The 26,522-nt window shown below is 41.1% G+C and overlaps 1 protein-coding gene and 1 long non-coding RNA gene across 8 annotated transcripts in view; both read left to right on the plus strand.

Annotated features, from left to right (window-relative positions):
- The window catches only part of LOC142150173 (uncharacterized), a 433,251-nt gene that overhangs the window by 174,928 nt on the left and 231,801 nt on the right, over positions 1–26,522 (plus strand). The window lies entirely within an intron of this gene.
- PCDH1 (protocadherin 1) overlaps positions 1–26,522 on the plus strand; it is a 142,389-nt gene that overhangs the window by 90,692 nt on the left and 25,175 nt on the right. For 6 of the 7 annotated variants that reach the window (XM_075210003.1, XM_075210008.1, XM_075210005.1 and 3 more), the window contains exon 4: positions 10,316–10,535. The exons of the other annotated variant lie outside the window; for it this stretch is intronic. In XM_075210003.1, the coding sequence (XP_075066104.1) occupies positions 10,316–10,535 (220 nt within the window). The remainder of the gene's footprint in view (positions 1–10,315; positions 10,536–26,522) is intronic. 7 annotated transcript variants of the gene reach the window in all.

Genomic DNA, 26,522 nt, shown 5'->3' on the forward strand with positions numbered 1-26,522 from the left:
AGCGCTGCGGAATCAGTGTCACTATATAAATAAATGGGTATGATTATGAGCATTATAATTAAGCCACAGCATTAAAGTGGACCCACTTTAATGTTTTGGGTTAAACCAATAACCATATGAATGCAGCCTAATCTAACGCCTCCTTATTTTGCACCCTGTTTGTTGCGCACAAAATTTCACTTATGGCATCAGAGTTTATGGACCTGCCTGCTCTCTGGAGCTTGTGGGAAATGTGCTGGGAAAGTTGGGTGCAAAACTCAAATTTTGCACCCAACTATAAGCAGCGCTGTTCTCGCCTATTGAGGAACTGCTGCCATCTTTTTCTGGACTACATGTCCCAGCATGGATTGGTTGCATTCTCTGGAAGCGAGTACTGGTGCTTGTTGAACCACATCCAGTCAATGGCTGCCAGTGCAAGTTGAGACATGTAGTTCAACAAAAGAGCAAAGAAATTCAAATATAGCTTAATTTGAACAAAACACTCCTTGTTCACCAATTAGAATAGAATCTTTTTTTGTTCTTCGTAATATAATGAGAATAAACAAAGCTGAGGAATGTGCCTGCTATAAACACCCACTGCTGAATGGGAATTGATCAGGACTACCTTTTTTAATAAATGTGAACATATGACAACTGTGTGTGTCTTAGCCTCTTGCTTGTACGTCGAACGTCACCGACATGCAATGGTTATGCTGGTCAGCCAGGCAAAATAATGGCTAGGTGCACGTAGCAGGCGAGGTTTCCCTGGAGGACTCAGTCGTCTATTTCTTTCCTCCTGTGTCAGTGCGTTACAGACCCCTTTGGCAGCGAATGGATTAAAAGTGTGGTTTCACTTACTTGGTCCAATAAATCTCTGTGAACAAATTGCCCTGACTTTGTCATTTTCATCCTGATCACATACTTCATCATCAAAGCCCCCAGGAGTCCTCAAATAAAAATTGATGCACCTACAGTCACGTAATATCTCAGCCCTGATCACTGTAACTTTGCAGATGATTAACAAAGCAGCGTGTGATGAAGAAAACATGGCGTGTTTTTGTGTTTTCATGCTACTGTCTTATGACTGATGGGTAAGACGTTGGCACTGACAAATGAAAATGTGCAGCTCACTCCTAGAGAAACTATATAGCTGCGATGTTACCTGCCAGATCTAGCTCCTCTTCACTTCTTTATTTTGTGTCAAGTAATTTCTAAAACTCCTCCTCTGGCGCTCGGATTCTATAAGCTCTGTGTATGTCGGAGTTGCGGAAATATTTTGATCTGACTGGTGCCATGCGGTGATCTGTAACCTGTGTGTCTCCATCTTTAACTGTAAGTGCACCTAACCTACATTGCGGTCTTTCCACCCAATCAAGGAGACGGCGTGTGATTTTACGGATCCGAGAATTGGTTTAAGCTGTTCAGCTGTAATGTACCCCCTATAACCTATTTGCCAGCATTAACTGCTTTGTAATACTGGTTTGTGTAATGCACCCAGCTCTGCTTGTGACACCAAAAAAGTATATTTATTGAGTCTGTTTTCATTGTAATCTGACAGCCGGGCTGTTGCAGTATAATGAAAGCCCTCATTCTAGCAAACTGTCTCATACCCATGGTCTGCCCATCATCCATGCCCACGTTGTTATAGCATCCCTCAGGCTGCTTTATATATTAAAATGTAATGACCATAATCCTCTGGCAGCCATTGTTGGCAGGAGTCCAGCAACAGCAGCTCTGTCATCCATCTCGCCATACGGTGAAACTTTCTTGTGTAGGGGGACGGCTTTAGTGTATTAAAGAAGACTTGAATTAAACACCATTGGAGCCCGTGTTTACGGTGGACAATATTTCAAATACAAATGACTGCAAAACTGGAATGAAATCTATGCATAATGTATATTTGTCTGGCATATTCTGTGATGTCTCGAACACAAATTTCTTTTTAATGTTTCATAGTACACTTTTATCACTCCCAACACCTCGCTGCTGCTGATCTCTGCGGCATTGTGGTGAAAACTGCAAATATTTGGAATGCGTGAGAACTTTTGCTCTTTTGTTAATGGGCAACAAAGCAAGTAGACCAAAGTTTAGAGAGTGACTGACCCCCTTGCTTGTGATCACTGACCTGCACAATGTCATTTCCCATCCTTTTAATACAGCCTTGGTGTACGTTTAGGATAGAGTGAGTAACAAGTCTATCTTTGGAGTGGGCGGCCATATCTCTAGTACATCATCCGTTTTGTCTGAAGTGAGGTGAAACAAGTCTATAGCTTCCTATTAGTAACTTAGCTGCTCAGAGGGTATTTGGGGAAATTGAATTAGACAGAGTGGACGGACTTTTCTCTTTTAGTTGATGATAAATGTCCTCACCTGACTTAACTCGTCAACCAACTGAATGTGATGGATAGTGAGCTTTTGTAATCTAATTTTACCCAATGTGCGGGAAATAAATTGATTACATATAGCCCATCAAAGAGGGCTGTGCTGATAGAAATATAAATTAGTATATTTAATATATTTTGCATTCTGTGTATGCATCTTTTAGAGAAGACTATACAGTAAGTACAGAAAATGTTCCTTGTTCCGCTTCAGTAAACACGTTTAAATTACTTGTGGATTCACCTCTATCTGGGCTTGCTTTTATTAATCATACTGCACTACTTTAAAAATGGTTTCACATAAATTGTCACCGAAAACGATGTTTTGGGCATTCTTTTAATGAAAGAGAAACATTTTTTTGAAGGTCATATTTTGCAAAGATATATTGAGCCAGTGAAATGTTATGAAATGGCGATCTGCAAGATAAAATTGCATTATCGCTGCCGAGCTGTATAAAAGTGTATAATGCACGAGTGAGGTTTATAGGAGGATAAACTCCTGTAAATAATATGTATATAAACTGTGAGTTACGATGTACCTGTGACTTCTGTAAGAACTTGTGTATTATAAGGTATAACGCACCCTTGTGTAAATTATTCTGAATGTAAGTCACCTGGGAGATCAGTGACCTGTATTAAAGCTGTAATGTCATCACATGACTCCTTGGTGACTTACAATACAGAAGTAAGCTTGTTTGGTGCAGAATCCCACATATCTTGTATTATATCAATGTAATTTACTTTAGCTATTCTCTGCTATTGGCCATTTTAGACATCGTAAATCTTCTTGCAATGGTCTTCCTGACAGGAATATGTGCATAAAAACAAATATCTCAAATATATGTTGAAATAAGTGAATGAAACTTTTATATATGTGATTGTGTTCTGTGTAAGTCAACTTGCATTTTAGGTTTAGTGGTTTTTTAATGTGGTCTTGTTGCCGACGCACACAGACCGTTTGTGAATGCTGCCTATTGGTACAATAATATAGCCACAATCTATATCGGGGATGACCAATTATTTCCAGTAATGCAGCCTGTGATATCACTAGGACAATACCAGCACTCATAATGAATCCACAGTCTTATGAATTGGTTAAACCTACAAAATGGCTGCCCCTGTGCACTGTGGTTCTTGGTAAATGATGGGAACTTGTATGAATCAGACCTGGGCTTTTGTGATGAATACCTTCCAACTGTCCCGATTTTTTGGCGGGACTTCCCGTGTCGTCGCTGCAAAAGGGGTGGGGTTTTACATAAACCTGTGTGGACAGAGTATTGGCATGGGCGGGGCTTATGTTGTCCCAATTTCGTGATTCTAAATGCTGGGGGAGCATGGTGATGTGACTTATGCCATAGGCCCCAATGTTCACTATAACGTACCTGCCAATGGTACTGTTTTTTCCTGGACTGTCCTGATTTTTGCTGAGAAAAGGGATGATATCTCAATAGCGATTATTTGGGTATCAATTTTAACTATGAGTAATAAGTATATTGTAGAAAACAATGTAATATATAACAGTGAAAACATGGGAAACCCTAAAATATGGAATGCGTCTTATAACGCATCATCAGTGCGCTATTTGCAACAGTGGCTATTCATGAATTAACCCCTTTTAAATTTTATTTAGCACCATTTAATAGGGGTGTGATCTATTTTGTCCCAATTTTCCAGGACGTCTACAAATACTTGTTTTTTTTCCCACATAAGCCAGGTTAAATGAAACTATTTATTCCAATATCCATGGATACATGGAAAATGTAGACTTTTTTGGCTGGTTGTCTGTCTCTGGGGCTGAGCAAATTACGTTATCTTTCCCTTGTATAAAAGGAGGTTTCCTTAAGTGTTGGTTTCCTTGAGGCATAATACTGTTGTACTGTTCTTCCTGGGCTGTCTGCCTTGATCTTGTTTCTCCTGCTCACATCCAATCCTGTCAGGGCTCCTATGAGACTTTTGAGAGAAATTTAAAAATTGATACGCTATAGATCCTCCACAAGAACTCTTAAAGCTTCTCTAGGAAATTCTACACCACATATCTTTAAAGAAAATCCATATAACGCTCATTAGGTATCTTCTGCCAGTCACTGGAACTGCTTAGGAGGGAAATAAATGCTAATATAATATAAAGATCTAATAATAATAATGTTCTTATATAATCAGCTTTAAGTACAATTCAGGACGGTATAGAGTATGCGGTTCCACCATCCCACAGAACTTTAAAATATGTAATATGCCATTTAAATTGATATGTTGGGGAGAATGCTGTTTCAAAATTGTTCCTTTTATAGATAATGTGGCATTCTTATGATTTCTTTTTATGTGACTTGTGGATTTACAAATAAAAATGACTGCAAACCTGCAGAGACAAGCTATCAACCACACACAATAGACCTGGGGCTAGATTTACTAAACTGCGGGTTTGAAAAAGTGGAGATGTTGCCTACAGCAACCAATCGGATTCTAGCTTTTGTTTATTTAGTGCATTCTACAAAATGACAGCTAGAATCTGATTGGTTGCTATAGGCAACATCTCCACTTTTTCAAACCCGCAGTTTAGTAAATATACCCCCTGGATTTCTCGACTCCGGGCCCTAGAGTACTCCCAACGGTACAAGTTTTCAGGCTTTCCCGCTGAACCAGCTAAATACATTAATTTGGACGTGCACACAGCTTACAATGTAGACAGAATTGCCGCAATGTGACAATTGATCAGTGTTCCCCATTCACATCAATGTTTTGCTGGCTGAGTGTATCCTCGATAATAGAATGCTGTGGTTTTCTGGTTAGAAATGCCCGGTCTGACACTGGCCTAACATTGCAATCTGCAATGGTGTGAATAATAATGGTGGACATATTACAGTTTGTATACAGTCTTCATCTATCTCCAGTGTATTATTCAGCTTGGTAATAGATATGTACATATACAGTAACCAGCATATTAGAAGGATATGTGTGGCGTACCATTGGATGTACTCTGCTTGGCCTGTCTAATATTACTGCCCTGATCGCAGTGATGATAAAATCACTTGCATTTATCAGAAAAAATATTAACGAGACAGCTGTACGATACTGGCCCGGAGTGTAAGCGTTCATTTACTGTTTCGGTTGGCCAGTCTCTTCAGTTGTACACATGAGTGGGCAGTATAGGCCTTTCCTGGGTGCTCCACCCGGCTGTTTTACTTGCCACCCGGCTCTTGGAGCCTAACAGAGTCCTAGTATAATAGAATAAACTATTGTTTCTTCTATTAGAACAATCACTATGTGAGCACTGCGGCCAGCAGTGTGTGTTAGACCACTGACCACCAGTCTGACCAGTCCTGGCAGGTGTGCGCAGCAACCTTCAACATTTTTCAATATTATTGCACAGTAGTGCACTGCCCCCACCCAGAGATTATTATTATGTGCTTTATTCTGAGAATTAAGCTTGTTTTAATGCTTTTGCACTGTTAATGTCATCCTGAGATTTTTCTTGAATAGGCTGACAAACTCCCTTCAATATCTAGCCCCATCACCGGCATAAATTCACTTTAAATCATTTCAACCAGTAATGCGGTTCTTTGTCCTTTACCTTCATAAATAAACCTCTACATCCTCTGAGCTGTCCTGAGTGTTTACATCCTATAGACACTAGGTTCTTGACCTGCAGCACCGCATATTCAAGGGGTACTTCAGCCGGTTAAATATAGCTCTTAATAATGTTTAATGGATTAGTAGCAATAAAACACTTGCAAAATGAATGGGAAGGGACAGTTTGTACAGCATGTAAATGCATAGCAGTGTCTTGGTATACATTTACTTCGTTAGGAAGTACTTTGAGTAGAGATGCTCAGGATGGGTTCCTCGGGAACCGAACCCACCCAAACTTATGGGATCCGAGTGCCGAGCAGAGTTGGCTCAGTACTGTCTCGCGCCCTTGGAATTGAAAACGAGGCAAAACGTCATCGTTACGTCCTCAGATCTCGCGAGTTTTGTATTCCTTTCTAAGATCCAAAATAACGGTGGGAGGGCGGACTCCCATTTTTATTTTCTGCCACTGCTGTGTGCCAATGTGTCCTAGATATGGTAGGAACTGCCATGTGTTTGTGTCATTGCTCTGTCGCTTACCATCCAGCCAGGTCGCTGCAGTCTTTGTCTGAAAGTGTATGAAAATAATATTATGACCTGTGAGGTGGTCAAAATTGACTGCAAATGACCTGAAATTAGTGTTATTGAGGTTAATAATAATGTATGGATCAAAAAAAGTGATTATATGTGATTTTAGGTCTTTCTCTAAAAAATCCAAAACCAGAACACACGAAGCTAATCCAGATCCAAAACCAAAACCAGTTCTCGGGGTCAGTGAGCATCTCTAACTGTGAGTAAACTTACACAAATTAGGGAACACCTATTGCTGCTTGGGATCCTCAAGTGTGATTGCTCATCCGGGAGGACTGCCCAAAATTCGGGAGCCCCGTGGACATTCCGGGAGAGTGGACAAGTATGACAAATTCATTGCAGAATGGCGGCGCAAAAGTAGGACTTGAAGATTCCTTGAACTTCACAGCCTGTTCCGTCCGCAAAACTCGCTTCTCAATTTCACTCCAGTTCTAGCTGTAGATTTACTTTGTGTCAGCAGTGGATTTCAGCAACTTATCTTTTACAAATGACTAAACCTCTATCGATTTGGTGACCTCTGTATAACCCTCTATGTATACACTTATTGACACGTGCTGGAATATACAGCAGGTTATTAGTATTTCATTGGATCTTCTTTACTGTATAATAGCTTTGCTTATACATTTACCATTTTTTACTTTAAACTGAAAACTAAGAACAAAAAAACTGCCCCTACTTTGCTTCAAGAAATCATTTTCTTGAGTTGTAGGAAAATGAATTCCAACTAAATTCTGCATTTGTACTGATAAAATCGGTACTCATTGGAACCTCACACATTGTCTGCAGAATCATCAATCCCATTGTACTGGAGATATTATAATCTACTTTTGTTATACTTGTAATATTTAAGAGCACAGACAGTACAAGCAGAACAATTGTCAGATACACACATATATAATTTAGATTTCTTGTGCATGTTGACCTTTTATTGGCTAACTGATGTTTATAAGATTCATGCTTGCAGAACCACTTATGTCCGGAAAGCTTTTATCCGTAAACACGAGGCAGCCGATTAAAGAACGTACCCGTGTGATTGTGAAAGCGGGCATCTGTGAATATCCATAAACATCTGTTACTTAATACAGGTATACTCTCCATCTGAGACAAACGACCAGTGTTTGGATATTGCTGGCATTCGAACACAGAAACTGGAAACGAGACAGAGATTTGCCCATAATTCCAAAAGTATTATTGATGCAGTGTGTTTTTTCAGGCTGGAAATGGAACTGGTCAGTAGTGCCGAGACCGGCTGAGGCTGTCTATGTGTTTACAATGAGGCTTACACTGAGTGTTCTGAAAGAGGACTGAACATAGACACAGCCCGCACCTTCCCAGGAAATTTTGTGCAGAATGTACTGCTGGTATCTGTAGTTCACTTGAAGTTTGACTACGGATAAACCATCTATTTGCTGATATAGCGCCAATAATTACACAGAGCTATACAGTCATTCACGTCAGTCCCTGCCCCAGTGGAGCTTATAAATTCCCTGATACATGCACAGACACACTAGGGTTAATTTTGTCAGCAGCCAATTAACCTACCAGTAGGTTGGAGTTTTTTCTTTTTGTGTGGGAGGAAACCGGAGCACCCGGAGGGGTTGGGTACTAAAACCCGATGACGGACAGCCCGGCATGAGTTATCGACATTTTCAGTGCGAATCGTGGGATCCCCGATATAGTGTCCATATCATATCGACTGTTTAAAAAATTGACTTTTAATAATTCCGAGGCTTTAACATGCAGGCAGCAGGGAATGACGTTACTTTCAACACTAATCTTCCTGCACTTAAAGGCGCAATGGAAACAGGCGCTGCCTCTGCATTAGAAAAGCCTTCCTACGAAACATTGTAGAGGTGGCGCCTGTTTCCATTGCGCCTTTAAGTGCAGGAATATTAGTGTTGGCGTGAAAGTAACGTCATTTTCTGCATGTTAAAGCCTAGGAATTATTAGAAGTCAATTTTTTAAACAGTCGATATGAACACTGTCGGGGATCCCACATTTCGCACTTAAAATGTCGGGGTAACTCATGTCGAGCTGTCCGTCATCAGGGATATGGAGTACCACCAACCTGGAGGACACCCAAGCAAACACGGGGAGAACATAGGTGGATTGAGTTATCGTTTAGTTCTAGTTTTAGCAATTGATGTAGTTGATGCCACCAATATTATAGAAATGATTACTTCAAGCCAGTGATCAAAGTGGCTGGTATACGGTGGTACGCCATACCGCCGCTTCTCCTACTGCCATCATTGTACAACTATCACATTCCATTCATTTACATTTTACATGCCGTCACTTCTAAATTTCCACTTCGACCACAGTTTATAATTATATAATTGCAAACATACACACTTGTGATGCACAATAAAGTATTTTCCTTAACTACATTTAGAACAGCAACAATGGTATTCTTTTGTGGAGAGGTTTTCATTTTTTTATTTTGAGCAAGCAAACACTAGACGGCTCCAGGAATTCCGGATATGTGAATGGAAAGGTTTTTTTTTTTATTTCTTCGCGCATGGGTCTTTGATGACCTGATGTAGGTTCTTAAAGCTACATACAGTTAATGAGCCAGCAAACATGAAATAAAACTGTATGTGGCTCAACGCCACATGTGCAAGAGCTCAAGCAACCTACACTGTCATAGAATGTGATATGAATGAGTTCTCTGTACAGCGCTGCGGAATCAGTGGCGCTATATAAATGGTGGTGATGATGATAGAATGGTCATATTCAGGTTCTCCTCCAGTAGTGAACTTTAGCAGCAAATCAGAGTTCATTGCATGTCAGCAGTCAGTGCTCCTTCAGCCAATCATGGAGCAGGTTACCATATTTCCTGGACCCAATGGGCAGGCAATTAGCAAAAGCATGTTGAGGGGTCAAAGAGAAAGAGAGGATAAGTAATGGACTCAGCATTACATACTTGTAAACATAATTATCTTTGACTTGGACGTGAGCCACCCAAAAGGCTGGCACCCATAACCTTGTCTGACATTAATGTTTGGGGGTTTGAATGCTAGCACTTTCTAGCTACAAACGCTGTTGCGTTTAGTGGTGACAGGTTCATGTGAAGGAGGAATGCACCCACTCACCCCTCCATCACATTGGAGCAATTAAGCCCTTAAGACACTGCACCATTTTCTGAGCTTAATCTCCCCTGTGTGGCAGGGGAGGAATGTTCCCTGACTTCAGTCACAAAGGGAGCGATTGAGCACTATGAAAGCTACTGCTTTACTGCCTGGAGAAGGGCTAACATTCAGCGTGTGACTCTCTCCTGTATGTGTGCGCTGCTTGTGGATTTATTTTTGAGTATGTTAGGAGATTAAAGCAAATGCTGTAATCTTACCTTTTGCTCATTTAGAGTAAATATGAAGAATATTACAAAATAGGGTATTTCTTTATAAAGCAAAAGTCTGCTCTGGTGGCCTTGATAACATACATCAATAGTCATTTTATCGACCCACATTCCGTATTAATACAGTTTCTTTGTCCCTATTCTCTACGTAGCACCCAAATGAACACCTTAGCTGTTTAATAAAATTGCACAAGTGTAATAATAATAACATATATGCTGCATCCACTAATCTGTTACCCTAATGTGGAAAATGTGGGGGGTACTGTAAAATAAATGAACATAATGACTTGGACTTTTCTATGAATATTTGTTTTTTTACTTAATTATATAGGATTACCGACATATGTTTATACATTAACCATTGTGTTTCATGTTCTGTTAGTGCACACTTTAGTGTCAGAGTTGTAACGGAAGCTTCCTTTTCTTTCATTCACCTTTCGCCTCCTAGTTACCTCATCGCCGAGTGACGTTCTCTACGTCCAATCAGGCACCTGATATCCAGGACCCGTCTCAGCACAGCTACTACGACAGCGGCCTAGAGGAGTCGGAAACCCCAAGCAGCAAGTCTTCGTCTGGGCCAAGAATAGGACCCCTGGCTCTCCCAGAGGATCACTATGAGCGAACCACCCCTGATGGAAGCATTGGTGAGATGGAACATCCTGAAACTGGTAAGAAAGGGAAGAGCAAGGAACATCTTACTTGTGTTGTTCAGTGTTACCCATTCACCAGGTTCATGCTTTTCTGGCAATGCTTGTGATTGGTCTTTCAGTACATATAGTGCCAAAGCTTTTATCCTTCTTCTTAGGTCATGCACATCACCACTTCTCATTTACTGCTGGGGGGTGGAGGTGGAGACTCTACTCTAGTTCAAATAATTCTTACAAAGCCTACCTATTCTGCAGTGTTGTATAGTTTTAAACTAAACTGTCCCCAGATCACAGTATGTGTGGTCAAAACAGCCAACAGCTCACCATAAATATCTGGTAAGAACAGCCTGAGAATCTGGTTGACCGATAACCAGCTGGAAATCAACCCTACTAACCAATTTAGTGGTCCGCGCCAAATTGGACATCAATCCGGATGCTCTGTGCTTAAGCTGAGCAGTCGGATCTGCCTGGTTATAGCTAGCTTTACACTTTATTGTAGTATTCTGTAAGTGCAGGCTAAAATTATACAGGATCTTATTCCTACTAGTGAAAACTCTATTTCTAACCCTGCCTTTGCATCTTTAGCTAGAGCAGTTTTTTTTTTGGGGGGGTTTTTTTTGGAGACAAAAAACTGCGGATGCTCCTTTATTTCCTAGGTTTATTGTGTAGGCTAACCACAGAATGGTAAAGAGCCCTAATGGAATGGTAGTGGTACGTTTAATCCACTAGGCAATACTGTACCATAATTTGGCTTGTGCCAGCTTCCACTTACCAATGCTTAGACAGGGTCTACGTCAACATAACCGTTAAGTAGTAGTTGCTACATCAGTGTTGCACAAGATTCCAGAACTTTTACTGTATACTAGCGGCCTATGGAAAATACAGAAGGTACAAAAGACGTCTTTAGTGTTTTTTGGCTCACGTTGCTGATGCGTCGCTGTGCCTGAAGTGCGGCTGTACAGCACAGGGCAGTGAAACTGCAGCAGGCTTCGGGATCATCGATCCCTATTCCGGCATGAATCCCTTGATCATACCCAATGCTCTGGGAAGTCTCGCGGTCAGCATCATAAAACTGTATCAACTATCTGTGAGCAAGTCTTTATAAGCTGATTATTGGTGTGCTACTGTTTATAGTGTTGCAAAACTTCTAATTCTTTTTAACTCTTTATTCATTGTCTTGTGCTGTCCAAACTGTGTATGGTCTTGGATTAGTGAATGTTTAGTATACACTTTATACAGTTAATCTAATTCTTTTTCCATGCACTTTTTTTTTTTATACATCCTAACTCCCGTTGTTGAAGCATTGCTTAGGCATTGTTGTAAATTGAGTTAACTCCCGGCCTCTAACCATGTTAATCGATGTAACCGATGTTAACAAGCCTAATTTGATGGCTTCTGAAATGGAACATTCAGTCTCTTCAATAATAGTAGCGGTATAGTTTTAACCGGTGGTTTTGGAAAGATAAGCAGCAAGGAAGTCACAATGGACAATTTGGAGGCAGTGAATTTCAGCTTTGATGTATGGCCTGCTGTAAGTTGACCTGACCTTTGCAGTATTGCTGTATCTTCATGAAAAATGTATTCTGAAGAGTTGTGCTGGCTCCTTTTCAGAGCTTACAGTGTGACTATTTCATTACAACAAGCTCCAACTGGCCTTGTAGTCACAGCAAATGCTGTCTACTGAAAATACAGGGAGCCCCCTTCTCTGTGTGCCCTTTACACAGAGCGTGATTGTCGGCTTTCACGTGTCCCTCTATTAATGAATTCCTCAGTTGTTCCTGTTCACATTCATTTTTATTTGACAATTGGTTCTTAATTTTGCCCTTAAGATCTGACTTATGCTCTGTAGTTATAAGAATTGCATATTAATAAACTAGTCACCCTAACTCAGACAGTTTGAGATTTATGAGTTGATTTCCATTACGAAGAGAAAAGCCATTTTTTTGACTTTTAAAATATCCTTAAAATCGTTCCGACCTGCTCTCTTTGACTAGGCAAATGGTGGCCACACACCGCCCATCCTTCCATTTGGGTTGAGCGACAGGATCAGTTTACAATCAACCTTTGAGGAAGTCCTATTTTTATTGGCGAAATGCATCAGTGACTGAATATCTTGTACCCGTGGGCGGGTTCAAGGAGCAGGCATTTGTTAACCTTTATTTGTGCACATTAAATTACTGCATATGCGAAGAAAGGGACTGTTATAATACACAAGAGCTGGGCTGATTCAGTGTGTGGATTACTGTGGAGAGACCCTGATGGTAGACTATCTCTGGCTGTGTGGATAGTATGAATGGGATTCCTTCCCTAACAACTACCTCGTCTGATCGGGTGAGATTACTCCAAATCACTCAAGTTTAAAACTGACTTGTAATTTAGCCTTCTGATCAGTCCCACACGACGTCGGCATTACAATAGGAAGCACATAAAGACTTTCTATGCAGATTTTATACAAAAGGTGACCTGGTCATTTACTTTGAAGTATATAGCCAGATTTCATCACAGCGCTAGCTATATAAGAAATTTGATCCCATGCAATTATTTAATACTGTGCATCTGAACTACTGAATTTTTATACTATTTAATACAAGATCCGCTTGCTCTTTTAGGGAGACCTGCAACATTTAGAATAATCGTAACGGGAACAGCGTTGTGATTATAATCATCTGGGAGAAGAAAAATGATTTTCTTTTTTGGTATCTGTTACTTATTGTCTGCGTTTTTGTCCATCGATGTTTTAATAAATAGAATTTACTTATAGTAATACGGATTGTGTACTGTTTATGCAGGCTAGTATTCTTCAATGTCAATTTTCTATTCCTATGGTGCACTTATCACTGTATTCTTGATATAGGATCAGCTCACAGCTTGGCTACCTGCAGATGGTCAAATATGACAAAACTTTTGGGGCGAATGGCCAGTTTTCATTGGAGGGGCTGTTTGTGTGGTTCAGCAGATGACCACACACAAGCCGGCGTTGGTCACCTGCTGAATGGGCAGTTCTCATTGGAGGAGCTGTTAGTGTGGTTCAGCAGATGACCACACACAAGCCGGCATTGGTCACCTGCCAACCTGAATTTCGGCGTGCCCAAAAATTATTATTGCTTGTTATTAGGACACAAACTGCAATGTCAAGCCAATTGAATGTTGTTCATTCTTGTGAACGATCAGATTTAAGCTGGCCACAGACAGAACAGGGGGGACCACTTAAATGCAGTCCCAGGCTGGCAGGCTTGCTAAGGATTTTGCCAGAAGAGCTGTTGTACCAGACACTTTTTGGGATGATCTTGATACCTAAACAAGTGTTAAAATGAGAGCCTCTCAGTTCTGCTTTTCATAATACAGACTTGGGCCACAGCTACTGTATACTCAACAGAAATATGGCCATGGCACCATTGCAATTACAAGTAACTAGATGATATTGGTAAATCAAGGCAGCTAAAGTGACTTCCAGCTACTGTTAAAGTCACACCCACCATCCATGGAAACCTGCTCCGCTCTAAATGTGCAAGATACGCTGTTTTCCTTGTTGCGATTCAAATGGAGCTCAACAGGGGGAATCCGTGGGTGAAATCGTGCAAGGTAGATATTTGCCGAGCTGCATGTGCTGCCCACATAGACCATAATGGAATACGCAGCTCAGATAGTGTAGCTTTTCCTTGTATTTCCTCGCCATGTATTTCACTGCTGGTCAGGTGGGTCGTATATCAGAGCATTGAGATAATTTTAATGCCATACATCCTCAATGGCTTGGATTTCAGATGGTGGCTCAGTGGTTAGCGCTTCTACATCACAGCACTGGGGTCATGAGTTCAATTCCCGACCATGGCCTTATCTGTGTGGAGTTTGTATGTTCCTCCCATGTTTGCATGGGTTTCCTCCGGGTGCTCCTGTTTTCTCCCATACTCCAAAAAAACATACTAGTAGGTTAATTGGCTGCTATTAAAGTGACCCAAGTCTGTCTCTCTGTGTATGTTAGGGAATTTAGACTGTAAACTCCAATGGGGCAGGGACTGATGTGAGTAAGTTCTCTGTACAGCGCTGCGGAATTAGTGGCGCTATATAAATAGCTGCTGATGAGGGTGATTATTGTTGTAGCATTGCTGATCTTTGCATAGATGGCCTAATTTCCTTAATACGATCTGTACTTTATCACAGGAAGAGGCTAGCTGTGTATTATTTTAACACACCTGCCCCTAATAAGGGACATCCCTATAAGCTTGATCTTTTGGGATTTGCACACCTCAATTAAAAATAGGAAGCGTTGGGGATTGTACATGGGAGGTCAATCACTAATCCTATCTGTGTCTAGAGATTAGTAGGAATTAGCCATGAACATGGTGATTGTTAATTACCAGTTAGTTACATTAACCACAAACACACAAAAAATACAAAAAAAAACAACACATTTCTGTTGTATTGTGGAAATATATTTTCATAAATGCAACTTTTAACCATTTGCTGGTAAATTTAGAAATATTGTTTATATTATGTTGCGGTTTATAATTAAACTTTGACGGCTTATCATGGACATTTTTTTTTATTACATATATTAAACCAGGCCTGGACAACCTGTCAGCTGTAAGCTTGCAAAGCAGGCTGGGGCTTGTAGTTTCACAACACCTGGAGAATCACACTTTGAACAGACCTGTTCTAGACCTGTCAGTCTACATTATTTGCCTTGTGAGAAAATAATAACAGTTGGGTTATGTTTCTAAAGCTGGGTACACACTACAGGTTCTTCAACCAATTATCCTGCTGGTCACATGATAAACAACCGTTTGGTCAGATATTGTGTGTACGCTCCCACGATCATGTTTTATGGTTCCAAAGCACATCGTATCGTTTGATTTTATAAACTGACTAAAAATCACGATCAATGATGGAACAGTGTCAGGTAAATGTGGAAGTATGTATGTACTCATGACCAGCAGTGTAGGCAGATCTCTATGGAGGGTGCAGAGTCACAATCTTTTCAGGAGATGGTTATGAGATATGAAGAGCACACATCTGACGGTAAATGGTGTAGGTGTGTACATGTTACGGTGAAACACCGAAATTGGAGAATGTCGACTTTCACCAGTGAATGTCAACATTCACATAGTCGCTTGGTGTATGTCCGAAATATTTGTTAAATATCCTTATTTCTGACTTACACCGGTGAATGTCGACATAAACCATGCACTAATGGTGAATGTTGAACATGTTCGAGATTCATATTTCTTTCTCCGTAGTTCAGTCGCGATAAATTTTCGCCTCTCTTTTTGAGAGGAATGATTAGGAACTTTAATTCACAGTACATTTAAAATAAGATACGAAAATAATAGAAGGTAAAAACTTACTCAATTATACAGTACATTCAAAATGTTCAGAAAGTATTTTCGAGTACTTTTCTTGAGAAAAATAAAAACAATTGTCTTCTCGTTTACTCGCAATTAATGCATTTAACTTTTCAAGAAAAAGATCACAATCCACTCCAGTATCCATTCTGTATAAATTAGGGTATCGGAAAAAATGAAGAAAACGATGCTCTCCCCAATAAATCTTGCATAAGACTGACGAAGCTCACTCATTCCACCAGAACACGGGATTTGACAGGAAACAACCTGTCGCCTATATGTCGGCTCCTCCCTTTTCGTCCTTCACCAGAGCATGTCTGTGATTGTCGACATACACCAGTGAGGGTCCGAATGTACAAGAATGTAATGAAATATTCGATCTTTCACCGACGTATTTGGTGTTTGTTGACATTCACTGGTGAAAGTCGACATTCTCCAATTTCGGTCTTTCACGGTAACATACACATAAATCTGCAGGCTCATCGGGACTTTCAGTCGTTGGTAAAACCGTGAAATGGCATCTGCAGTAATTTTCTGTAGTGTGTACCAAGCTCATGGGTATGATTCCATTGTAGGGCCGTAACTTTGGCTGTCCAGTAGGGGCGACCACCCAGGGCGCAACGCTGAAAGGGGGCGCATTTTATTAATTTTTTAGGTTCATTTGGTTAAAATTGTGGACTTGGGAGCAGCATTTTAGTTTCTTGTCCCAGGCACTAACATTTTAAGTTATGGCTCTGTGTCATTGCACCTACCTTGTATATCAATAGATAGACTTGAACTGGCGCAGTGATGCCACCTGCATGTTCACAGCACTGTGTGAGACACGGTCATCAGTGTGGTAGTACCCTCCTGCATGTATAGAGCAGAGCAGCCTGGTGTCCCAACCCTGGGACTGGGAGGCCAGTTAGGTCATTCAGGACAAATCCCTACAGGTATGGACACACAAAGGTGATCCCGGGGAACCTTTACATGTTGAACAGGACAGATGGTAGATCTAGCCGGACAATGACCATATCTAGCTGTGTATGTGCTTAGCCAAATCCTGACATTCCCATATGGTCATACATTTCTGTGGATGTATATTGTCAACTTTATTTTATTTGGAAGGTACCAGAGTTGTTTACAGCACCAGGCAGTGGGGAAATTGTGGGCCCTGCTTGTGAGAGCTTTCTATCTAGTTGACAATATGAGATCTTGCCACCCAATGGGCTGGATGTCTATATTGCACTATAGATATTTCTAAATAAATTCATGCTACATATACTATACATAATTTAGTATAATTTCATTAATACTATAGATAAATAAATCACCATTTACTATATAGTATACATGCATGTACCAACTGAGTAACTCTTCAATGTAAAGAACCGAATTGGTGTAGTAGTTCTTTAAGAAATCTTACATTTAGTACAAGAAAGAGGGTCCCTTCCCTAAATAACATGCACGATTGTCTATATGGGAACTGGCAGGAAGCATACACAGTGTAGGAGGAAAATAACTATAGTTTGCAGTGCTCACCATATGAAATATAACAGTTATAAAAAGCAAAGAGAGAATAAATGAAACATGATTCATTTGCTTTTATCTTTTTTTAAAGAATTGTGGGATTTTAAATGGTTTATAAACGCCTGAGTCATTCACTATAAAAATACCAGCACACTGACCATTTAGATTTAGAGATATACCTAGTGCTACATAGACACAAGCAATTGCAATGCAATTAACACATTAAAATAAACTGTTTTACTTATGTACACATTTAATATGCAAGCGTGCGTCTAATTGCATTTACAATGCTTACCTGTTAAGATGAATGTAGGCTTTGTAGTCTTGAGGGCGACGGGGTGGGTGTGGCGATTCACGTCATTTCAACCCCGTGACGCAAAAGCATCCTTTTGCCATGGAGGGGTGGGGCTAACCTTACGCTATTCACCACAAATTGCATCATTGAGGCTCCCATCCCGCCAACTTCACTAGGAAGTGGGCATGATGCGGGAGAATGCTCTGCTCTTCCGGGAGTCTGGGAGAGTGAGCAAATATGTTTTATGTGCATCAGACCTACTTACGTGGAACAGGAAGTGATAACACAAATTGGCAGCAACACAAACTAAACGCACGTTAAAAAACAGATATGTACGCTCTCATTTGGTACAAGGATTTGTACATAGCATGAAGTATTCATTTAAAAGAACAAAGCTATTTAAGAATGACTCAGCCCAGCTCTGGGGAGCAGTGTTCAGTTACAAATCAGGTTTTACTAGAGGAAGTGGTCATAATGATGTGAATTAAAGTAATTGTTAATTCTCGCAAATCCTATGTTGTAAAATTCCTAAACAGGTTGTGGTTTATACCTTGTTAATACAAGAGTGCACAAATTACACATTTTAATGGTCACGTTTTGGTTATGGGATAGATATTTTCATCAGTCACTGACAGTTTTTATTTGGCATCTCTTAAGCAGGCAGTGTGCATGTAATATCTCCCATCCACATGTGGCATTTTCACTGTTACCCAATTAAAATGATGGTGCCAATTAACATTCCACTAGCTCTGGTACTTGAGCTAAGAGGCTGAAATAATGACTCCAATGTACCAGTATCCTTGGATACCTGAGCCTGCTGCTTAGCGCAAGCAACAGGCTGGGCACTGTGGGCATTCTTACATGTTGGCACCTAGTGTGGCAGCCCGGTCATGAAACACAGCCGGGCTTGCACATATAGGTTCAAAAGCAGTTTGCTTTAAAACAATATCAACGTGTTTGTACAGTCTGCGCTCAGGTTTTCTTTGTAATTAATTCTTATGTAACTGTTCAGTGACACAAATGGGCATAAATCAGGCTGCAGAGAACCATCTTCCTCTGTATATTAAAATTAAATAGCATTAACGGGAGCTGTCATAGACTCCAGTAGACCAGAGTCCCCGGTGACCACCTTGTCAAGGAAAATAGCACAATGCTTAATTTAGCCAGATTTACTTAGCAATAACAGATCGGCAAAGTATATATTAATATAAGTGATGTTTCAGTATAGTGTCACTATATATTTACAGTGACTGGGAGCGCACAATATTACTGTACTGTCTGAAATAGACACTAGTTTTCAGTAAGCAGAACATATGAGGGAATCGACCTGTGCGTTTGTCACACCAGCGGCGTTTTGTGACGTTGTAGCTGTACTGATACAGGAACTGCGAAATATGGCTTCTCCCTACTATGAAATTGATAAAGTGAAGAGAAACCGTAAAATGAATATAATATTATTTAAAACGTTATGTATATTTGAGGGATAAGCAGTAAATGTGTTCTGTGTGTGAAAATGTAACTTCTTACTCATGGAATTCGCTGGTTCCTCTGGGTGTGTGTCTGTGTGCCTGTTTTCCTTACATTATTCTAAATGTGTTCCAGTCTGATGTAATGGTATTATGTTATTGTTATCCACTATCCATTCCCGCCCTCTCCAGACCTTGTCCTCAATCTGCTCTTTCCTCTCCGGATGTATCTGGGCCGCTGTGTCTATCTGCTCTCAGCTTATTCAATTAGGAGCTTCTAGCCCTTGGGGGTATAATTCCATTTTCGGCTGCTGGATCTTCAATATGTGAGGTTATCCCTTGTTAGTTCCCCACACGCACGCCCTCCCTGGCTGTAAACGCATTACTTTGCCATCCCATCTAATCATTTCCCGTTAAATGCCGCTAATTGAATCACACCGGTATTAGCTGAAACCTTCCCTCTGCTTGTGTTTTGCTTCTCTGCTTAATGGAGAAATCTCCACTGACTACAGGTGCAAAAACTGTTCCTCTGCCTTTGTCGGAAGGGCTGCTGGTCGGAGGAACGCCGTAGCGTTGCCTTGTCCCTCTGCTTTTTACTAGGGGCTGGCAATGAGCACCACTCGGCAGGGTGTGAAACTGTGTGAGCCTGGAACAGATCATTGGACTTATGAAATCAGCACAAATCTGTTTAACACCCTCATCTCCTTTACACACATCCCACCCTCTGCCCCCCACCTCCTTTCCCAACTTGTCACTCGCTAATCCATCTGTTCCTGGCTGCAGATACCAACTTGTTAGCCAGAACATCAAACCAATTAGAGTAGGATTTAAGCACCGTCCAGAGAGAGCAAGTGTGGGTGAGAGACGCAAAAGATGCTGTGTGACATCAAGGGTGGAGATGGCAGATCAGAGACCGCCGTCTGGCTTTCAGAACGTAAGGTTTCTTTCAGTCGCTGGTCTCTGAAGTAGGAAACGTTTGTTCTTGGCTCTGTATTAACGTGTTACTTTACCTTTTTGTGTCGCACGTTTTTTGTTTTTTTTTCTGCACTGTATAAAGGCGTATTGTGCCCAAAGCTCATTGTTTAGACCACAATTGTACACATGCCAAGTTTAGGTTGAACCTTTTCAGAACATGGACATCTTTTTTTTTTTTCTCGCAATTACAATGTTGTTGTTTTATTACGCAGAATGTAAGTACTTTCTGGGAAATAGACACAAGATTTTATAGACCGAAATATATCAGTGTTAGCGATGAAATATGTTTCAATTTACCTCAGCACTTTAGCTGCTGTCAGCAAATGGGCCTGACTTTTTTTTTTTTTTTTTTATTTTTTTTTTTTTATTTTAAATGGCAAATTATGTACCTTTTTTTTTTTTTTTTTGTAACCACGCATCTGTTTTCTTAGCAGTCCTTCTACAAATTATTTCCTTTTCGAAATCTCTCTTGAAGTTGCAAGAAATATGGCTGCCAGTTATACAAACACAGGCTCACAGCTCTTATTAGTGTGTCATGTGAAGGCAGAGGGGGAGGCGGAAGGGAAGGGTTTTATAGCAGACAGAGCTCAGAGGGATGTTCCAAAGCCTCTCTGCTCACTGTGCCATGTAGTAGTACAGGACACTGTTCAGAAAAACAAACAGCAATTTTTAAATGATAGCAATCGGGGTGGAGCTCTGCATCACTGGGGCCCATAGTGAAGTTTTGGTAGGGGACTAGCAATGCAGCTGTAACCCCCCACCCCCTCCCCCTCCCCCCAGGGCCCCCACTCTGCTCTGAAAAGAGCACAGAGATGGCCTCTTCTGAGCATGTGCAGCCGAGAAGGGGACTCTGTTCTCACAGCGGGAGCCTTGGAGGGTCATGTGAGGGTCTCTGTAGTTCTGGGAGGTCTCCCCCTAGGGACTCGGGAGGGGGCGGACTGCTACACCCATAGAAGTTCCTCCATTGGATGTACATTCAGTACAGGATAATGGTTAATCGTGTTTTTCACACATTTAATATATTGCTTTTTTTGCCTCCACTTTCCAGAATATCCTGCCTTAAATTAAAATAAATGTGTCCACTTTATAACAGAGATAACAGTATTGAGTGCGTGGTAAACCAGATTAGAGAGAAGCAATCATTACATTTAATTTAGCTACATTTAATCAGAAATATCCTTTAAAACCATGTCTATTCGGGTTACTTGAGGACGGGCATTGCAGTAAATGTAAATCTTGGCTTCTGCTACAGTGTATGTGAGACTCAGGAAGGAATTGGCAGTGTGGTCCACCTACATCGCCCTATAACTTACTGCTATACGTGTGGGTTTTACCCCTGCATGCTTTCCTTGACCTCCTCATCCTCAATGCAGTTTCACAAAGGGGCAAGATAGCAAACCAGAGGCTCTTAAACACATAAAGGATCCATTTGTTTATTATTGATCCGGGCTTGCAGCAGAGAGCTATGTATGTGTGCCTCCAGTAAGCTTTCTTATTTATTCACATAACAGAGAGCCAGAGAATGAGAAGCGTTCGATCCAGACTCTGTAGTTTCCAGGAGTTGTGAACTCTCGTTACTTTGTTTGCTGGAGATTCCTCGCTGATCTGGCCTCGTGCCCACCTTTCTCCTCAACTTTTGTTTTGTGTTTGAATGTGTAATTATCCACTCCAGGGCTCGGAGCCAAGCTGGCTCTCTCCTTTGTGTTTCTGTATGGTATGTCGGTATCACTGCTTAGAACCTGTGTGGGATCGGACTGCTGTCGGTTGTGTGATCTCTGGTTTGTCTGCTTGGACCATGTCGGGTAAACCGACTTGTTCTGCATTTGGGCTCAACTTTATGAATCACTTATTTCTCTCCTTTTATGTCTCCTCCTCCTTTTATACTACCAGTTAATTGTGAAGTACACAATTAACAAGGCTGGTGTTGTAGAGTTGTCCAGACACCGTGAGGTAGGGATGGACTTGGGCTATGTTTGGGTGGCCTGTGGGCATTACAAGAGCTCTCTCCTGTTTATCAGATTTGGGAATCTTGACAATGACTACAGTGCAGTTTGCATCTTACAATCGTCCACCTCTTGCAGAAGTCCTATGTGTGTTCTTTCCATCCAAAGATGCAGATAGATATTTTTGCTACGTATTCTTAAGCAATGATTCTACAAACTGTTGCTGTGACTATTTGTGCCAATCTATTGCATATTGTTTCCTTACTTAAGCTGGGTACACACTACAGAATTTTCCACCAACTTTTTATGCTGATCGATCTTTACATGCGACCGATGGTCCGATCGCTCGCTCCATGGACTGCATACACACTGGCCTTGTTTAGGACGATAAAGGGAAGAGCGGACGTCCCTTTAGTGACTTTTTACAGCCATGTTGTCGTAAGCAATGACTGTAATTTCGTACTCACTGTTGTGAATCGGTCGGAAGTTTATACACACTACACAACGTCAACGAGATTGGAACGAAAATATTAAACGGTACAACCAACCAAATGAGGCGACAATCGTCCATTTAGGCAGACTTTTGACCATCGTGTCACTGCACACACTGACCCGACTTTTGAACGAGCGGTCGTATGTCTGCTGATTTTAGCCAATTATTGGACGAAAACCGTGTAGTGTGTACTTAGCTTTAGGCAGACTTTAATGCCCCCTCCTCACCACCACGCAGCCGCCGGTGACCTACAATCATCTTGAGCCTGAAGCACATTACTTTTACTAAAGCTGGGAACACACCTATGCAATCTTACTGCAGATGCAATTTCTGTAACGATTTCACCAACAATTGGAAGCCCCGATGAGCATGCCGATCCATGCGTACCCAATTTACCTTCAGGTCTGTGGTTATGTCTCACAAACATCTGCTGAACAGACCGTGACTCTGTACACTCTACAGATATCCAGAGGGACTATCGGCAGAAGCGTTGGACAGACAGACAGACGGCCGTGAGTGCGTACACACGTCCACATTTGCCCGACATCGTTAATCGTGATCTTTAGGAAGTTTAGAAAACCAAATCAAATAATGCAATGTGTTTTGGCACTGTCGGTAAAACACTGTGGGAGCGTACACACTTATAGAGATAATTACACAGTGCTAAATATTAATACTAATACTATTTGCAGCACACATTATATCCAAAAATCAGGACTAAAGCAAAGGCTGACTTTGTTTTGACCCTTTGGTTGCAGTACAATTGTCGTAAGGAAACTCATTCACGTAATCAGTTTCGTGCAGGAGCGAAATTTCTATTGCATTCACCACTATATCCAGCTACATTTGTTCTGCATTGCAACCTATTGTTTATACCACTTAACCTTTATAGTCACCCATAGCTATTTCTAACCTTTCCCTCTAAACTTCATAATAAACTTGATATTCTTCTCCTTTGTTCTTGCAAGCTCTTATTCTCTTACACTATGTCTTGTTTTCATAGACTTAGAACCAAAGGATTTGAAAGTCTTTGCGAAGGGGAATTGGTGGATTAGTCAGTCCTCCTAAGTAAGATTGGGTGGCAGTGAGAGGGGGGGGCTAGAAGAGAATGAAGCCCTAAGAAGTAGTGGAGATCAGTGTGGCAGGTTCTGAAAAGGATCATTGCGAGCAGAAGAGGATTATGGGATTAGCGCTATCCCTGCAGTATCGGGCACCAGTTGGCCACTCGTAAATCCAGTGTGTCTGTTGCACTTGATCAGTCAGTGTCAGGTCTGCTGTAGGCGAGCACAGAGCCGCAGACAAGTTGCATATTGTACATGAAAAGACAAGACACAATTACTGTCACATGCAATTAGATTGATGCAATGCATTTGTAGGTTTAACCGCATTTCTGAGGATTAACGTATACGTTTTGCTTTAAGTCAATGTTCTGTTATTGGGTAATGTAGGAGAGCGACCTCAAGATTCAATAAGTCTCTTCAACATGACAGATGTGACGCATAACATGTGAAAATTCACAGTTCTTATATCACATATACCACTATTAATAAACACGCAGCCTATATACAATCCCTGAGTTCTCCAAGAACAAGGGTACAATGTGTAAATGGGACTGTCTGCTTTGTTCCTCTTATTACACAGGATTTGTTTTTAAACTGTGAATAGCTTCTTTTTTTTTTTTTTTTCATTTTAAGATTTTGAATGACAATGTGCCTGTTGGAAGGATTATATGTCCTATATTAACATTTTTTAGCTATGGTCCTGTGAAGTATAAAATGGCAAGTCTTAATACATTTACTGCTCAGTATTTTTGGTGACACAATATATTTATGAAGGGTGATAGAGAATTGGGCCCATCTGGTCAGTTCCAGCGATCACTGGTTCAAGGAATGCAATCTTCACCAGGGCCAAAATGCAGGAAAGGCCTGGAGTAATAAAACACTGTGCCCTGCTGATCACACTATAGGCCAGACTTGGGCTGCCTGTGGTTCTCTGGCTGTTGTGATACTACAACTCCCCCCACTGCTTGTCTTCCTCTGCCATAAGATGTTCTGAGGTGTCCTGTTATTATTTTCATTATACCACGTGTCTGCTTGTTCTGTACCCATCTTTTATACGGTTGCCTGACGAGAGCTGTTGCGCCATTACCCAGCATGCAAAGCAGAGAGGGTTCAGTGCCGGTGGACTGGAGCCATCCTGCGTATTCAACAGATGCGTTTAATAAACATGCAACCTGATTGGATGACCACTGCCCCCTTGTTTAATTCTTTTGATGATATGAATAGTTTTTACTATCTGCACTTGGATATGCCACAGTCTGCTTGGCCCCCCCATTTAAGATTGTTTATCAAAGGGCTGTTATTTTTGATGGCGATAGTACAATGGCCACTGTACAAAGCTGGCTCTCACATGAATTAAGGAAACAGGAGCAGCAAAGCAAGTTCACTCTTCCTGCTCAGGTTCATCTGAGTGTCGCTCAGAGATGAGTTATTGTTGCAAAAAATACTCCCTTGTAGCAGCAATTTGGGTACATTTTCATAAATATTCCCCAGAGTTGGTTACGAAGCTTTACCGTAGTGTGGCATGTAAAGGACATTTATCCCTGGCATGTTAAAGACCATTTGTGTACTCCTGTACAGCAGCAGTATGCTGGTGTTATTTTTGCTTGACTGTTTTAGCTTTCTTTTTTTGTCTGACATGAGTAGGGAAAATAATTGGTCCTAAAAAAGATATATCTGACTTTGTTAGGGCCTACTATGTTAATCTACATACACACAAAATACACTTGCTCTTCAAATCCGTCTTGCGCTTTGCATGCATGCCACGTGGCTGCAGTTTTTCTGTCCAGGAATGCAGCATGCATTTGAACTAATTGCAGCCTAATTCCTGTCAGGATTTACATGGCCAATATGGTGATGTCATTTCTGTGGCTGTAGCATGAGCTGAAACTACCACTTCCACATCTGCAGGGGGCCTTCAGTTATAGAGAAGTGTTCAAAGTAGTGAGCATTAAATAAGATCATACGTACCAACTTTCTGAAGTTGGCTTCCGGGAGAGGTGGGCGTGATGGGGGACGGGGCTCCAAAATCAGTGTAATTTTGGACCCGCCCCCTGACGTAATGACGCAATCGCATCATTTTACAGCAGGGGATGGGGCCAAACGCTGCGATTCCCGGTGAATCGCGGCGTTTCGGACCTAATTGCGGGAGATTGCCACACTCTCCCAGGAGTCCGTGAGACTCACCCGAAATGCGGGAGTCTCCCGGACATTCCGGGAGAGTTGGCAAGTATGAATAAGATATGAACACATGTGTTTCTACTGGACACCAACATATTATAATTTACAGACTACTTCACTGTAGATTGTTCTGAATATTATATACTCTGTCACTAATAATACCTAACATGACTGCAGAGTAATCCATGACTCTACCTGTCATGGGCCATGTCGGTGAATCCTTGCACAGCATGATTTTAGTACACTGAAAGGAATAAAGTATTTGTGGTATAATGTTTTGAAACTGTGCTGTAAATGAGAGTGTATCCCAAGATTTACGTCATAGTTAATTCGTATACATTCCTGGTTATGTAACCATTTGGAATCTATTAAGTATATAAAATTATTATATATTGTCATTTTTATTGTAAACCAATTGTTTCAAGAGGATTTCTTCCACCAGGTCGTTAAAGCGTGAATAGTGGAATGTTGTCACTCTCTCTCCTTTCCTCTGCTTTCCCTCCCACTCTCTAATTGGCACAGAGATGAATGGATAAACATCGTTGTCTCCCTCTGTCTCCCCCTCCCTTCCTCCATCTCTCGGATGCTCTAATTGGCACAGAGATGAACCAAACGACTCTGGTCGTGCGTTTCATTTCTATCCCCTCTTGATTCTTTATCTTTACCTTGTTATATTTTCTTCCCTGTGCCTTCATTTGTGCCAGGATGAGCTTTGATTCCATCTCTTCCCCTCTTTTGACTCCTACGGC

Source organism: Mixophyes fleayi, chromosome 4 (assembly GCF_038048845.1).
Source record: "Mixophyes fleayi isolate aMixFle1 chromosome 4, aMixFle1.hap1, whole genome shotgun sequence".
Taxonomy (NCBI): domain Eukaryota; kingdom Metazoa; phylum Chordata; class Amphibia; order Anura; family Limnodynastidae; genus Mixophyes; species Mixophyes fleayi.